Source organism: Equus asinus, chromosome 29, assembly GCF_041296235.1.
Source record: "Equus asinus isolate D_3611 breed Donkey chromosome 29, EquAss-T2T_v2, whole genome shotgun sequence".
Taxonomy (NCBI): domain Eukaryota; kingdom Metazoa; phylum Chordata; class Mammalia; order Perissodactyla; family Equidae; genus Equus; species Equus asinus.
In genome coordinates, this window is record NC_091818.1 from 31,843,086 (window position 1) to 31,858,308 (window position 15,223).

The 15,223-nt window shown below is 37.5% G+C and overlaps 1 protein-coding gene across 4 annotated transcripts in view; it reads left to right on the top strand.

Annotated features, from left to right (window-relative positions):
• The first annotated feature begins 812 nt into the window (after positions 1-812).
• The window catches only part of MINDY3 (MINDY lysine 48 deubiquitinase 3), an 84,735-nt gene continuing 70,324 nt past the window's right edge, over positions 813-15,223 (top strand). For 2 of the 4 annotated variants that reach the window (XM_044762062.2, XM_070500836.1), the window contains exons 1-2: positions 837-1,162; positions 12,599-12,678. Coding sequence is in view for 1 of the 4 variants with exons in the window: in XM_014838726.3 (XP_014694212.1) it covers positions 1,069-1,162; positions 12,599-12,678 (174 nt within the window). In the remaining 3 variants the exon portion in view is untranslated. Of the gene's footprint in view, positions 1,163-12,598; positions 12,679-15,223 lie in introns of all 4 variants that reach the window. The other 2 variants (XM_014838726.3, XR_011499212.1) reach the window with 2 other exon arrangements.

Sequence of the window (15,223 nt, forward strand, 5' to 3'; positions counted from 1 at the left end):
CTTTGAACAATTCCTCTTACCTACAACAAAGGTTGCTGAAATTGGAAATAAAGGATAAATTAGTAAAACCATCTTACTTGCAACCTAGAAGGAACCTACCAGATTTCGCCCTTTTTTTTCTATTCAAAGGTCACCCCATATAAGTTCTCATCTTTTTAAGCTACACAAATAGAAGTTTCGCGCCAACTAAATTTAACCAAAAGCTTGTCAGTGATTAAAACCTGGACATTAGTCCAGGTGTTGCCTCCACACTTTCTATAGTCTCAAAAATTGGAGATGAAAATGCTCTAGCATTTACAAATAGGCTGCTTTGAATCTCTTTTCCTATAAATAGCTTTGTTATTCTGCATTACCTGGAAGAGACATTTCTAATGCACGTTAAGCCACACTTTTCACTTGTGTTTTTAATGTCGGTTCAACTTCATACGATTTATGGAGGTCCAGAGGCTGATAGCCTTCAATTTATGGGAGGCTCTACAAAGACATGGATGTTTCCTCACTCGGACTCAACCATCGTCTTGTAGGGTAGCATAATCAATATTATACATTTTAACGAACGGGCTATGTTCTAGGCCCTAGGGCTTGGGCCTCAGAGCCTCCAGCTAAGACGAGAGCAGCGCGCAGAGGGAAGTGTTCCAGGATGGTGGGAACATGCCAACGCCCACGAGACACGGGGTGCCCGCTAACATCGAAGCGACCACCCTACGAAAGGGCCAGGCACCGAGCTCCCAGAGGCTACCGGCCTCCACAGTGGTCCGCAGCTATTCCCGCCCCCCACTTCCACTTCCGGGGACGTGACTCCCAGGCCCTCCGGGGGTGGGGGCGGTAGCGAAAGAGGAGCCGGAAGTAGCCAGGCACTTCCGGTACGGGAAATTCTTTGCTGCCGCTCCGCCCGGCTTGACAGGCTCGGTGCCTGCCAGCAGCCCTGTCTCCTTTCGCCTTCCCCGAGTCTACCGTTCAAACTCCTTTGCCGCTGCCGTCCCGCATCTCGTGTCTCCGAAACCGCCCCTTCCCCATGTTCCGGGGCAGGAGTCGTGAAAGCGAAGACCCGCCCGCCGGTACCCCATCATGTCCGAACTGACTAAAGAGCTGATGGAGCTGGTGTGGGGCACCAAGAGCAGCCCCGGGCTCTCTGACACCATCTTCTGCCGCTGGACGCAAGGTACCCTGACTGGGCTCTCCCTTCCAGCCGCCGCTCCCTTTGCCCTGCGAGAGTCTAGCTGTGACTCCTCTCGCGCCAGCCCCTTCTCGTGCCATGCACTCTGTCCCCCTTCCCGTGCCCAGCTCTGAAACTGGTCTAGAAACGCCCTGCCTTCCCTCGGGGGAGAGGTTGAGCAGGAGAAGGGTTACAGCTGTCCTCTAAAGACCCGAAACGCCTCTCCCACTCCCTGGGCTGCCCTTCGGCTGGAGAGGAGAAGGGGTGGTGGTTGGGCCGCAGTGTGTGACATGATGGTGTGCCCTGTGGCCCGGTGTCAATTTCTCAGGAAGTGCTGGGGCCGCCTGGATCTTGACCCCCTAACAAGGCTTCATGTTACTGGTGTTTGGTCTAATTTCGCAGAGAGGGAAGTCCACAGGAGAGTCCAGGCGGCCAATTCCAGAAAGCAATTTTGTTGTTTGTATTTTAATTATGTGGCTGGGCGTGGTCTTCGATGCATAAATACAACGTTGCCTGCTGTAAAGTGTTCTCTTGACGCGAAGTCTTCCTGGTTTTGAGACGGTTTAATATCTGTTTCAGTTGGAAGGAAGACTGCCGGTCTAATTACTCAGACAGGGTTTTGAGTTATATAAGAAGTTTTATTAATAGTATGAATAACAATGAAATAAAAATTTCCATTTATTAAATTCCTGCGCTGGACACGTTATATTAGTAATTATCCTAGTTCTGAAGTTTTAATATTAAAACACAACAGACACATTACTTAAGGTGACTTAAGAAAGACTATGGTGAAGTTAAGTGAGGTTAAGAGCATAGTCTTTGAAGTCAGAAGGATTGGTAATGTATGTATGTGAAATATCACAGTCCAGTAAATAATAGCTATTTATTACTATTATTAAAACTTTTATTTAGAGAATCCCTATTCTCAAAGGATTTAGGAGCATTTTAGGTAGTAAACCTAAATCATGATGTGTATTTTGTAACAAAAAATCAGGGTTTAAGTAATCTCTTTTCCCTCCCAGATGTGTCTTTTTTAAGAGCTGGTAAAATTAGAAGCATAATGTGTTACAGTCAGATTATTTAGTCCATCACTTTTGTTTTGCAGATGAGTCGTGAAGGCTAAATGACCAGGTGACATTTGCACAAATTGTTAGAACTGGGAGTGAATTGGAAGTCTCCCAGTTCCTAATACAGCTGTTTTCATTCATTTCCTTTGAGTTTCTAAACCCTACGTGTAATTAGTTTGGCTCTTTTTACACATTTAATTATGTCACTTTAATACTTTCTGGAATCTTGGACCCTCACATTTGCAGATTTTATTTTAAAACTTGCTTTCCTCTTTGACTTATTTATCCTAATAGTGAACAGCCCTAAAGTACGTGAGACAGTGAAGGACTAAGAAAAATTTTACTTCCTGTGTAATTAGTCAGCATTAATTGAGCATTTACAGCATTAAATAAGGTAATAGTCGGCCTCATTTATATTAGTACTGTGATGCAGATTCAAGGAGAATTTAGAGAGGCAGTTCCAGTAATGGTTAAAAGCAGGCTTTGGAATAGTCATATTTGGGTTCTAGGTTCAAGATATTTAACTTATTTAAGCCTCAGTTTCTTTCTCTGTAAAATGCAGATAATAGTGGTGTCAACCTTATAGGGTTGTTGTGAGGATTAAAGGCATGTAAATACATTCAGGCACTTAGCACAATATCTGACATATAATAAATGCTCAGAAGATGGTAGCTGGAGTTAAGCGTTTAATTGAAGACTAAGCCAAAGATCACTCTGACTGTGCCCTGACAATTACAAGAAATTGTTGTTTATTTGATGGTTAGTCATTATTTAAAATAGAACTTTATAATAACATATTAGAATCCTCTGCCATCTTTTAGTTATACAGAAATTCCTTCAGTATTTGTTCAATCAATACGATTTCAAAATAAAGGATTTCTTTCTCTTTTTTTTTTGCTTTTCAGAGAGTGCAGTTATCTTGGGGATATGTAATTCTTCAAGAATTACATTGATCAAGATTTTAAGGCAACTAAATGTGTATTTTTAAGTTACCACCTCTGAATCAGGGGGATGTCGTTACTGGTTTTGCTGTGTTAACTTGTATGATTTATTCATTTTTAGAGGCAGAAATCATTGCTAAAGATTGCTGTGGCAGTCATTTGGGATTATGGGAGTGGGCACAAGACACTGCTTTGCTGTACTTGCCTTACTGCATTTGTAATGTGACATCAACTTTGGCTTTATCTCATAGTCTATAACTGTGCTTTTAATTGACAACTGTCATCTCATTGATCTTTTGGAAGCAAGTTTTAGGTGTAAGTTGTTTGGGATAAATATTTATAAAATTATGTCCAGGGATATTCCATTTATGAAACTATATTCATTGATCATGTTAAATTCTTTGGATATGTTAAAGCAATAAGCTGCAGGAGTTGCTGCAGCACATAGTTGGGTTTTTTTTTCTCTTTTAATTGATTTGGCAGTTTTAGATAATATGTTAAAGCAGTTAGCTGCAGGAGTGGCACTTTTTTTTTTTAATTCATTTGGCAGTTTTAGATAATTCTCTTCTGCAAGTCTCTTTTCTTTAAAGAAAAAGTAGGGTTTTTTTTTTTGTGGTCATCTTTTGCGTGCCAGTTTTTATTTTAAAGGCAATAGGTCACATAATTTAAAGGTTTGAAGTTGTTGGTATTTTGAATGTGGAAATTTACCCTCTACTCCTGCCTGCTTCCTCCGTGATCTATTGCCTGTAACACTTTTTAAAGAAAATCATGTATTTTCTATCTCCTTAGTCATAAGCACCATTCATCCTACCTTCCCTTCTTCCCACAAACTCCAACAGTGTTCCAGGCCTCTGCAGCTCAGACCCGGTAGAGTGGGAGGGAAGGCAAATAATAAACATAATCTAGCATAAATGAAGTATATATAATAGTTAGAAGGTAAAGGAATAGGGAATTATGGGATGGGGTAGCCTGGATAGGCCTCATTTTAAGATGAGATTTGAGCAAACACTTAGTAACTGAGTTAGTCATGTACATATCTGAAGAAAGACTGTTCTAGGCAGAGAGAGTGGCCATTATAAAAGACTTAATGCCCTATATGCCTGGCTTTTTATTCAAGGAACAGGAAGAAGATTAGTTTGACTAGAGAAAGAATGAGGGGAGGGGAGAGTATTAAAAGATGATATAAAAATATTATAAGGCTTTCAAAAGGCCATTGTAAGGACTTTGGCTTTTATTCTGAATGAAATGTGAAGTCATTGGAAGCTTTGGCGCGAAGGAGAGACACGACAAGACGAGTTTTTACAGGATTAATCTGACTGTTATGTTTGAGGATAAAATGGATTGAGTGAGACAGCAAGATCAAATGAGAGACGTTGCACTAATCTAGGGGGGGAAAGGTGGTGGCGTGGACCAGGATAGTAGTAGTGAAATGGTAGGAAGTGGTTGGATTGTCCATATCTCAGCAGAACCAAAATAAAAGTCACCTAGATCTAACAGAAGTGAGTATTAATCTTGTAATAAATGGAAACGTTTTGACCTGTAGGGAATGTGGTTTTGATTGTCTAGCTCAGTGTTTGTCAGACTTTTTCTGTAGAGGGCCAGTGGCCTCTATTATCTCTGTCTCTGCCGTTGGAGCAAAAGCAGCCCTAGGTAATATGGGTGTGGTTCTGTTCCGAAACTGCATTTACAAAACAGGCCAACCCCTGATCCAAATTATAAACTCTGAGAAACCATTTTTTCCTTTTTTCCCACCTTCCTCCAAGCTTTAAGTTATTTTATTGTTTTACCTAGAGATTAGCCAGAAAGAGAGAAATCCAGTTTTGCTGTTTATAGCAGTTCAGTGTGTTTTTGGGGAAGTGGAGCTGTAATTGATTGAAACTGGCATTTTGGACTTTGAGTATAGAACAATTTTTGTTGTGTAATATAAAAAAATGAGGTTTAACAAATAACTTAGGAAAGTGAGGGATCAGTTAAAATATAAATATAAAATGTATTTAGGAGTTAACACATTTGGATTAAAGCTCAAAAGTATATTTAGATGTTTATTATAATGTGATTTAACATTTTACCAAAGTAATAAAATGATACACCAGTATCATTAATTTTTCTTCCAAAGTGAGGATAAATTAATACTGTGGATCATATCATTTCAGAGATTGTTGTTGTTGTTGGAAACCTTGTATTTCTCTCAAATATAGATTTTTCTTTCTCCAAACTAAGTCATAATTCACCTAAAATTCCATTTTTTTAAACTAAAAATTTGTAAGCTTATGTGACAATATAATTTCTTGGTACTTTGAATACATAATATGTTTTTTAGTTCAAAGTATCTATCATAATATCTTATATTTGTATTATGCTTTATAGTTTCTGAAAGTCTTATTTAATCCTTACAACAACCATGAGAATACCAAACGATAAATGTAGTTATCCTCGTTTTTATAGATGAGGAAACTAAGGCTCAGTTTGGATTTTACTTAACCAATATCGTCTAACTTGTAAGGATAAACCAAGTCTTTTTGTGGCCTTTTGTTCACATGGGAGACTAGAGTGGAAGAGGCAGTAGTTGTGAAACTGGTTTGAATAATGTATATATGCATAGTAAGTCGTGTGAAAGACTGGAAAATTGCAGGGGTTCGTGGCTCAGGTTGAAATTAGTTATGAGCTATAAAGCTGAGAAAAACTTCTATGCCTGCAGTACTGTAGAAGCTGATACAAAAATTGTACATTTAGGATCAGATGCTTTAGATGGCTAATTTTGGATCTAATCAAGATTTAAAAAACAGCCATTTTATCATGTTAATTCCTTTTAAAACTAGGAAATAATTTGAATATGAGAACATTGGACAAGAAAAATAACTTTATGTCCTAAAAAGTCCAAACTCCAGTGAAACCTTATTATAAAAGGAGAAGCTTACTTAGCATACTCTTGTTTTAGGATAGAATACTTAATTTCCATTTATCTGACTTTATTTCATTTTAAGCTCTAGTAGCCTTGTTTGTTATCACTTATACACTCAAACACGTATACTGTAATTCAACAGAATTTGGCATAAAGCAGATCTGCCTAGAGTTCTCTCCATGGGGTTTTTACATCTAAAGTACAAAAACAACTCATTATGATGCATTTCAAACTATAATCTCCACCCATGGATCTTGAAAATTGCATAACATTATTAGTAATTTTAAGGAAGGCAAGAATCCGTTACTGGTTGGTATTTATTACATACCCTGAAAGTTTGGCAGAGCCTAGTCTTACCTCTGCACTTAGACCCAACACCAGGGACCCTTTCCTTATTCCCAGCAGGAGAAGAGCTAGACAAAGACTGGAGGCCTCTTGGCTTCACTTCTTGTTCCTAGACAGGACTTCAGATTTGGTTGGCTTAAATGATAACCAGCACCCTTAGTTCTCATTTTTCCTACCTATTTCTCATCCTCCACTTAGCTTGTCATCTGTTCTGTTTCTCTCAGGCTGCTGTGTCTTGCTGGAGAAAATTGTGTTTAACATCAATACAAATGTAGTAATTAAACCTTAGCTGAACCCTCAGTGTTTCTCTTAGTTCTTTATCCTGTCAGCTTTATGTTTTCAGAACTAGCATTCTCCACAATTCCCTACCCGTCTTGTTCCCTTCACTGGATCAATAATGTCTCTTCACTTCCTCTTTGCCTATATATTTAACTTAGAAGCCTGCTAAGATTTACTTTTTTTCCTAGGCCAATGGCTCTCAGGGTTTTTTTTAACTCAGGGCCCCATTACACACTTAAAAATTATCAAGGACTTCATTATGGAAAATAAAAGTATTAATGAGACCTATGGCATCGTTTTACGTTTTTGTAAATCTTTAACATCTAGCTCATTAGAAGGCAGCTGGATTCTCACACTTGCTTCTCCATTCAGTCTGTTGCAACGTATTGTTTTAGTTGAAGTGTATGTTGAAAATCCAGCCTTCCACAGATATGTAATTGGCACGGTAGGAGTTTTAGATAATTGTGGATATTCTTTGATACTCCATCAAAACTCCAGCAGTGGTAGTTTCTTAGAGGTTTGTTATAGTACAGAATCTGAATGCACATCAGTGACCTTTTTGTTCTCTGTTTAGTTGAGAGCCATTGATTTGTCTTCTACTTTGAATGGCTCTTTTACCCATGCCTTAATTTCTACTAGCATGCATCGGTCATTTGGAAGTTGTTGGTCCGCTGGTTTATGCAGATCTTCCAAATGTTAACACATTTTGTTATACGATATCAAAAGTCATATTTGTTCCTGTCACCACTGATCTCATCAGAAAAATCTCTTAAGTTTTGAGAAGCTGTCAAGCTCGCAGTGTTGGGCACAAGTTTTCCAAAATTTTAGTTCTTGCTTGAAAGCTTGAAATTTAATCACTGGCAAAAATCTTGTCAATTGTTTTCCTTGAAGTATCAGTCTCACTTCATTCACTTCTGAGAAATTGTCTACCAAATACCCAAGTTTGAATAATCATAATTTGTCAGTAGCTCTTCGAAGTAAAAACAGCACTCCACAAAAAAGCAGTTAGTTCAGCTCTCGATTCAAAAAATTACACGTGTGGTTTTCCTTGAGACAACTGTCAGTCATCATACAAGGTATGTAGCTGAGGTGCTTTATGGGTAGTTTCCATTTTGTCACACAAAATATTTTTTTAAAAGGATATTATATCCAAGGTCAAGATGTAATAAAATTAGCATCAGTAAGGGCATTCTGAAGTTAAATTGGCTTTTTCTGTGTGTTTAAGAGAGGGTGGTGATGTTCACTAGTACAGTGACTGCTGGTACAGCCTGATGTCACTGCCTTGGTGTCTGCTAAGGCCCCAGCAGTTTAACCCATTACTGCTTTTGTACCATCACTGTGAATGTCAGCACAGCGAAACAGCCAATAATGTCTGTATTACTATGAAAATGATTTTAACCTCTAGCAGGCCCCCTGAAAGGGTTTCTAGGACTTCCAGGGTCTAGAGACCACACTTAGAGGACCTCTTTATCCCATCCCACCACCACCACCTCACACTTTGTCAGCTCTTTCAGGACTTGGAGTCCTTAAACTTCGTCTTTCCCGTATAATCACACTTTTCCTTTTTTTAAAGTCATACCCTTCAGTCTATAAAAATAATAATTCTTTATCCAGCTACCTTTCAAGCTTTCATCTTTTCCCTCACTTGTTGAACAAATAGTTTGCATTTACTCTTCCTCCTTGTGTTCTGAGTCACACCTCAGCTCTTTAAAATGTGACTGCCTTCTCTGTTGCTCCAGATTCCTTATTTCAATATTCCCAGTAACATGCTTAATCTAGTATTTTAGGTTTTTACTGAACTCAGCAGCGTTTGTAACAGGTGACCACTCTTTGCTTCCTGATTTTGCTCTCTAGGACCTCAGTGTATTTTTCTCTTACCTTTCTAATCTTTGTCGGTCTCCTTTGCTGACTCAGCCCTTGCTCACTTTTTAATGTTCCCAGTTTCATTATCTTTGTTCTACATGTTCTCATTCACTTTAACTGCCATGTTTAGGATGAGTCAAATTGCTATCTCTAATCCTAACCCCTGTCTAATCTCCAGACCCCTATTTACCACTTTTTCTAAATGTTGCCAAATTGTTGGCTCATGTTCTTGAAACTAAACTTGGCATTCCTAGAAACAAACTCCCCCATTATCTTCCCTCCCAAAACTTGAACAAGCATTTATTGAGTAGTAACTATATAACATACTAGGAGAACAGTGTTCAGTAGAACAGACAAGGTACCTGTAATGCAAGACAATCAATAAACAAATAAACAATAGTAAAATGAGAGATTATGATAGTACTGCTCGTGCTGGGGGATGCAAGGAGAGACCTACTTAGACAGGTGTGTCAGGGATTATCTCTGAGGAGTTAACTCCTAAACTGAGTCCTTAGGAATGAGAAGAGTTCAGCTTTATGATGAGAGAAGAGGAAAGGAAATGCATGCAGAGGGAACAGTGAGCATCAATCCTAAAGGAAAGACCCTGGGATGTTCTAAGGGCTTAAGGTCACTGTAGATGATGTAGGTAGGAGTAAACTGAGGGAAGGTGGGATTGATAGGTCATAGTGCCTTTTAGGCCATGAAAAGGAGTTTGGGTTGCTTTCTAATTACAGTAAGAAGCTATTGAAATGTTTTAAGCAGGCTGTGACAATATCTGATTTCCATGTTTAAAATATTCCTCTGGTAAATCTATGGTGAACAGATAAGGCTGAGTTGCGGGGGCAGGTGAGGAAGAATGGGGAGATCTGGGGGGAAACTGTTAACAGTATTCTAGGTAAGTGATGATGGTGGTTTGAACCTGAAAGTGGACTAGAGATGGGATAGAAATAGACAGATACAAGATATGTTTTGGAGCCTTGAACCAAGAGGTCCTTACCTTAAGGTGAAGCCTAAAAGATAAGTTGGAGTTTTACAGAGAAAGAAAGGCTTAGCAAGTGTTTCAAGTGAAGGAAACAACATGTTCAAAGGGTGAAAAAACAGAGAGAACATGGATATTTGAGGACCTGAAAGAAGCTCAGCATGCCTGGAGTCTAAAGAGGGAGCGTGGCAAAGGATGAGGTCAAGAGTTAGGCCGAAGCTGGATCATACAGAACCACGTTAAAGAATTTAGACCCTGTCTATTTCTGGAGTTCTAATCTGGGCTCTGTTTGGGAATTACCTGATTATAACCAATAATGAGAATCTGGGAGTAGATGAGTTACCCAGGGAGAAGGTATAGAATGAAAAGAACGTAAATCCCAAAGCCAAGACCTGAGGAACAGTACCATTTAAAAGGAGTAGATCAAGGAGACTGAGAAGAAACAGAGAAGGAAAACTTGGAACAAGAGAGTATTAAAACCAAAGGGCAAAGGTTTTTCAGAAGTCAGTGGTCAGCATTTCAGATGATTCTCTGGGAGATTAAAAAAGAAAAGACTTGAGAACTAGCCTGTACTAGTCATTGGTGAACTTGGTGAGAATGAGTTTGGTGTAGTCACAGGTTGAAAACGAGATTATTGTAGATTGGATAAATCGTGAGGTAGGGAGATTGAGACAGTGATATAGAGGACCAGGTGGGCTTTGAGAGAGTAGTAGTTGGAGTTTTTGGTGGAATTTTTTTTTTATGGTCAAATGATTTCTTTAAATTAAGACTTTACTTTTTTAGAGCAGTTTTAGGTCCACAGCAAAATTTTGGGGAAGGTACATAGATTCCTCATATACCTCCTGCTCCCACAACATGCGTAGCTTCCCCCATTATCAGTGTCCCTCACTGGAGCAGTACATTGTTACAATTGATGAACCTACATTGATGCATGATAATCACTCAGAGTCCATAGTTCACATTGCAGTTCACTCTTGGTGTTGTACATTCTGTGGATTTGGACAAATGTATAATGACATGGATCCGTTGTTATGGTATCATAGTATTTTCATCACCTTAAAAACCCTCTGTGCTCTGTGTATTCATCTCCTATCTCTCCCTCGACCCCTAACCCCTGGCACCATAGTTTCTCCATAGTTTTGCCTTTTCCAGAACATCATATAGTTGGAATCATACGGTATATAGCCTTTTCAGATTGGTTTCTTCATTTAGTAATATGCATTTAAGGTTCCTTTATGTCTTTTCATGGCTTGCAAGCTCATTTCGTTTTAGCACTGAATAATATTTCACTGTTTGGATGCACCACAGTTTATTTATCCATTCACCTACTGAAGGATATCTTGGTTGCTTCCAAGTTTTGGCAATTATTAATAAAGGTGCAGTAAACATCAGGGTGCAGGTTTTTGTGTTGACGTAAGTTTTCAGCTCCTTTGAGTAAATACCAGGGAGCTTTCGGTGGAAACTTAAGGAGGATTTTTTTGCTTTTGTTTTTAAATATGTGAGACACATTTTTAAATACTATTAAAAAGAGAGATTGAAAGGTAAAGAGAAGAGATGGGATGGAATGGGATCCTCTACAGTATTTTTTATCTCACTTGCCATCACCTAGTGTCTCAAGCTAGAAACTTCAGAGTCAGCTCGAATTTCTTTTGTACCAAGCCTTTGCCCCACTTACACATACTCATCAAACCTTAATTTTTACCTCAGAAATATTGTTTGGATATAGTTTCTTTACACACTAATGTTGCTTTTATTAGGTTAACACTGGCTCTGTATGGCTGTTGAAACAGCCTCGTCCCCACTCTGTTCCTTTAAAAAAGAAAAGAAAAACAAAAACAAACGAAGTATGATCACATTACTACTTTAATTAGTACTTGTCATGGTCTGGCCCTTCCCAGTGTTAACCCCTGTCAGCTTCCCCTCCTCCCATTTCCCATCTCCCCCGTACTACCCTTTGGCTATGTTAAATTTCCCTCTGATCCATAAACTTGCCCTGCTCTTACCAAACCTTTTTCCCTTAATAAAGATGTTTCTTAACCTGAAAGTCATTCTCCCACCCTTGTCTCTCTGGCAAATTCCTAGTCAAGATCAGGCTCAAAGTCACCTGTTGTGACTTGACTCAAGCAGAGTAAGTAATTTCTTTCTGTATCCACGACACTCTTCATACATCTGTTGTAACATTCATTTATTCCTTTATTTTAGTAATTATTTGTTTACATGTCCATCTCCACCTGGACTGTCGGCTCCTGCAGACTTGGGCCTTTGTCGTTCATGCATATCTCCTAGATGCTTGGTATTTCATTAAATGTTTGTTGGATGAATGACTGAATTATAACCATTAGTGAAGCTTTACATATTCCTAGCATGTTGGATTGGAAGTGGTCATTTTAAAGATAAGTACACTGAGGCCTATGGAGGTGAAATGACTTCCTGAAGGTTATACAGATAGTCACTCACTTCTCCTGACTTCTGACCCCGTGCTCCCCGCAGTGTGTCAGTGCTCTCTGCCGGAACTTCTACTCACTGCTTTCAGTCAGTACTGGTTGGGTAATATTTAAATAAAGATTGAGCCAAGAGGAGTGCATTCACTGTCTATGATGCCATTTAAATTTTGGCTTATGTAATGTGACTCAAAGATGGGAATGAAAAAAGATACTGTATGGAAAGGGACCTAAAAATTCTGTTTGAATTCAGTAGATAGACTAGTCTTCCTTCAAGTAAATTAAATTATTTAAAAGTCAGATTTAGTCCTTTTACTAATGTCCACAGTTTATCCCCCAGTCCACTTACAGGGCTCCCTGGGTGCAAAATTTTGTGTTTGCAAGTGTGTGTGTGTGTGTGTGTATGTCTGCACGCACATTTATGTGCTTTTCGGAGGTGAGTATAGGTTCCATATCTTTTTCAAAGGGTTCCTTAATCCCCCAAAAAGTTAAGAACCACTGCAACCAACTGACTTGAAGATGTTTTGCTGTTGTGATAAGTGATCTTTCTCAAAGTACATTAAAAATTCTTTTAGCTGCTACTTGAATTATATTTGTAATCTTTGCTACTTGCTTTCGTTTTCAGGGTTTGTGTTTAGTGAATCAGAGGGATCTGCATTAGAACAGTTTGAAGGCGGCCCCTGTGCTGTTATTGCACCTGTTCAGGTAACACAGACTGCTTTACCAACTCCTTAGAGGGACGTGTTCAAACGTTTCATACTTAGCTCTTTGTTTTCTGGTATCTGTACTCTGCGTAATGAGGCATGATCAGTTACCTCTTAACTTTTTGTTCATATAAATTGCTATAAATATGCAAAATAAAAATGAATTCAGAACATAGGTAGGTTACACAACAATACCCTTTTGACTATCTTTATTTTCAAGAAAACATGATAGGTGTTCCCTGACTTTCAGAAAATTAGGAATTACTGATGATGACATCTTTCTAATACAATGATCCTGTTGAGTAATAGCATTTTATATAGATAGGTACGTTGTAGCAATGGTATTATTTTCATTTGTTCTGTCTGTAAAAATGATTTTCCTAAAAGATTGAAGATGAGTTAGTATCTTCATGGCCTAAAACTTTATAAATTTTTAAAATACATTGTAAGTATATAGGACTTTAGGCTATAGCTTTGACCTTTAAGATAAAATTAGTAGCAACTGACTTCAAACAGAATTTCCAAAATAAGAAAAGATTTTTTTCTTTGCACAAAAGATAGGGTTAATCCAAATATATGTGTTTGAATATATGTATTACACTGTTTGAATTTCAAAGGCTGATTTGCTGTAAATGGTCACTTTGTTAAAACCAAGATTTGAATTCTCAGTTTACTATAATACCTAGAAATATCTAACAGCAGTGTAATTTCAGCACTGTTATAAAAGAAGCTGGAATTTATTGTTTATGTTTTAATCAGCATGCTTTGAAAATACATATTTAATGTGATATATATTATTCATTGGGCATAAAGAATGCATTCCTGAACTGTTAGCCACAAAATAAATTTGTCTCTCAAACCTTATACTCCATGCACTTACATTATTAAATTAAAAATGTGTAAAGGAGGAAAAAGTCTCTTTTCATGGTGGGTTCCAAAATATAGCCTTTATAAGTCATTGTTTTATTTCTTTAAAGAATAAAGTTGATTTTTTTTTGCATTAGTAGAACTATAAAAAAATTGAGAAAAATTTGAATGTTTGAACTTTGCCTGGGAGTTACTGAATATAAAGAATAAAATTTGACTAAATTAGTAATTAGAGCTCTTATGCTGAGTAACTGGGACAGATTTTCGTTGCTAGTAGGAAGCTTATTATCTGAATTTGAAGATTCCTTGTCCTGTCCGTATGCAAATTAAATTATATTAACACTGCTTCTCTTGGGCCATAATAGTACCCTAGGGTTTTTATTGAAAGTCTGTGAAGCTAGTTAAATGCAAAGTGTACCACAGGAGTTTCCTGTTTTATAAAATTCGATGTATTTCCAAAGTGATAGTTGTTTTTGCAACTGGGGTTGCTATGTAACAAGGGATAATTGTAATGTTCAAAATCTTGATGTGTCTTTGAGATAGTAATTTAGTTGCATAGTCACATAAATCTTTTCAATTATAGGAGAATTTTGTTTATTTTAGTATTTTAATGTAAAAGTCAAAACTAAATCATTAAGAGTAATGAAGGGAAATAAGCAAGTCTGGATCTTAAAACTTTTTTAAACTAGAAAAATTAGAACGTGATATTACTGCTAGAAAAATAGGCATATTATGGAACTGAATAGATACTACAGTGGTAGACTACATTCCATGTAACAGTTTACCAAGAATTTATCACCTACTATGATGAAGGAACTACAAATCAATGGTCCAATAAAATGACATTTAATCAATGTCACTGATATGACTGGTTGGAAGTTTGAGGGGAAAACATGAATTTAGATCATCTTATACCATATACCAAATATATTCTTGATATAATATTTAACCACAGAAGAAATAAAAATAATGTATTGTCAACCCTCTAAGAGAAAAGATGAGTTCCAAGCTCAGAAAATATTTGCAATGAATATTAGCAATAAATGGATATTGTCTTTCTTATATAAAGAACTTTTACAAATTGGTTAGGAAAACACTAAGACCGTCGTGATAAAATGGGCATGTGTATGCAATTGTAGCACGTGGAACGATGCTGGACAGCCAGGGAATCAAGATGTTCAACCTCACTAGGAATCCAAGAAAGTACAGATAAAACTGTCACTCGATTCTGTTGCTTACTCTTTCTGATTTTTAAATATGAAATAATTGCCAGTGCACTTAAGGGTAGGATAATGCTGGCACACTTAGGTGTTGCTATTTAGTACAAATTTGTACTTTGATCTGGGGAAGGAATTTTACATTATAATTGGAACCATAATAATGCATAATCTTTGATGCATTAATTGTACTTCTATAAATCTTTCCTAAAGAAATAATCCTTAATATGGAAAAGGTTGTATTCAGCAAGCTTTTATATTTAGAGAAGTAAAAAAAAAATTAGAAATACCCTTATGTACAATAATGTAGTTTAAACATGAAATATTGGTTGTCGTTTTGGGGGAAAATCAAAAGCACTTGATTATAGCATTTGTAGACTTTATTTCTATGAGAATATTATAGAACATTGCTTAGTTTTTTGTTACAATACTTTGAAATGATTGCTTATTAGGTGGCAGGTA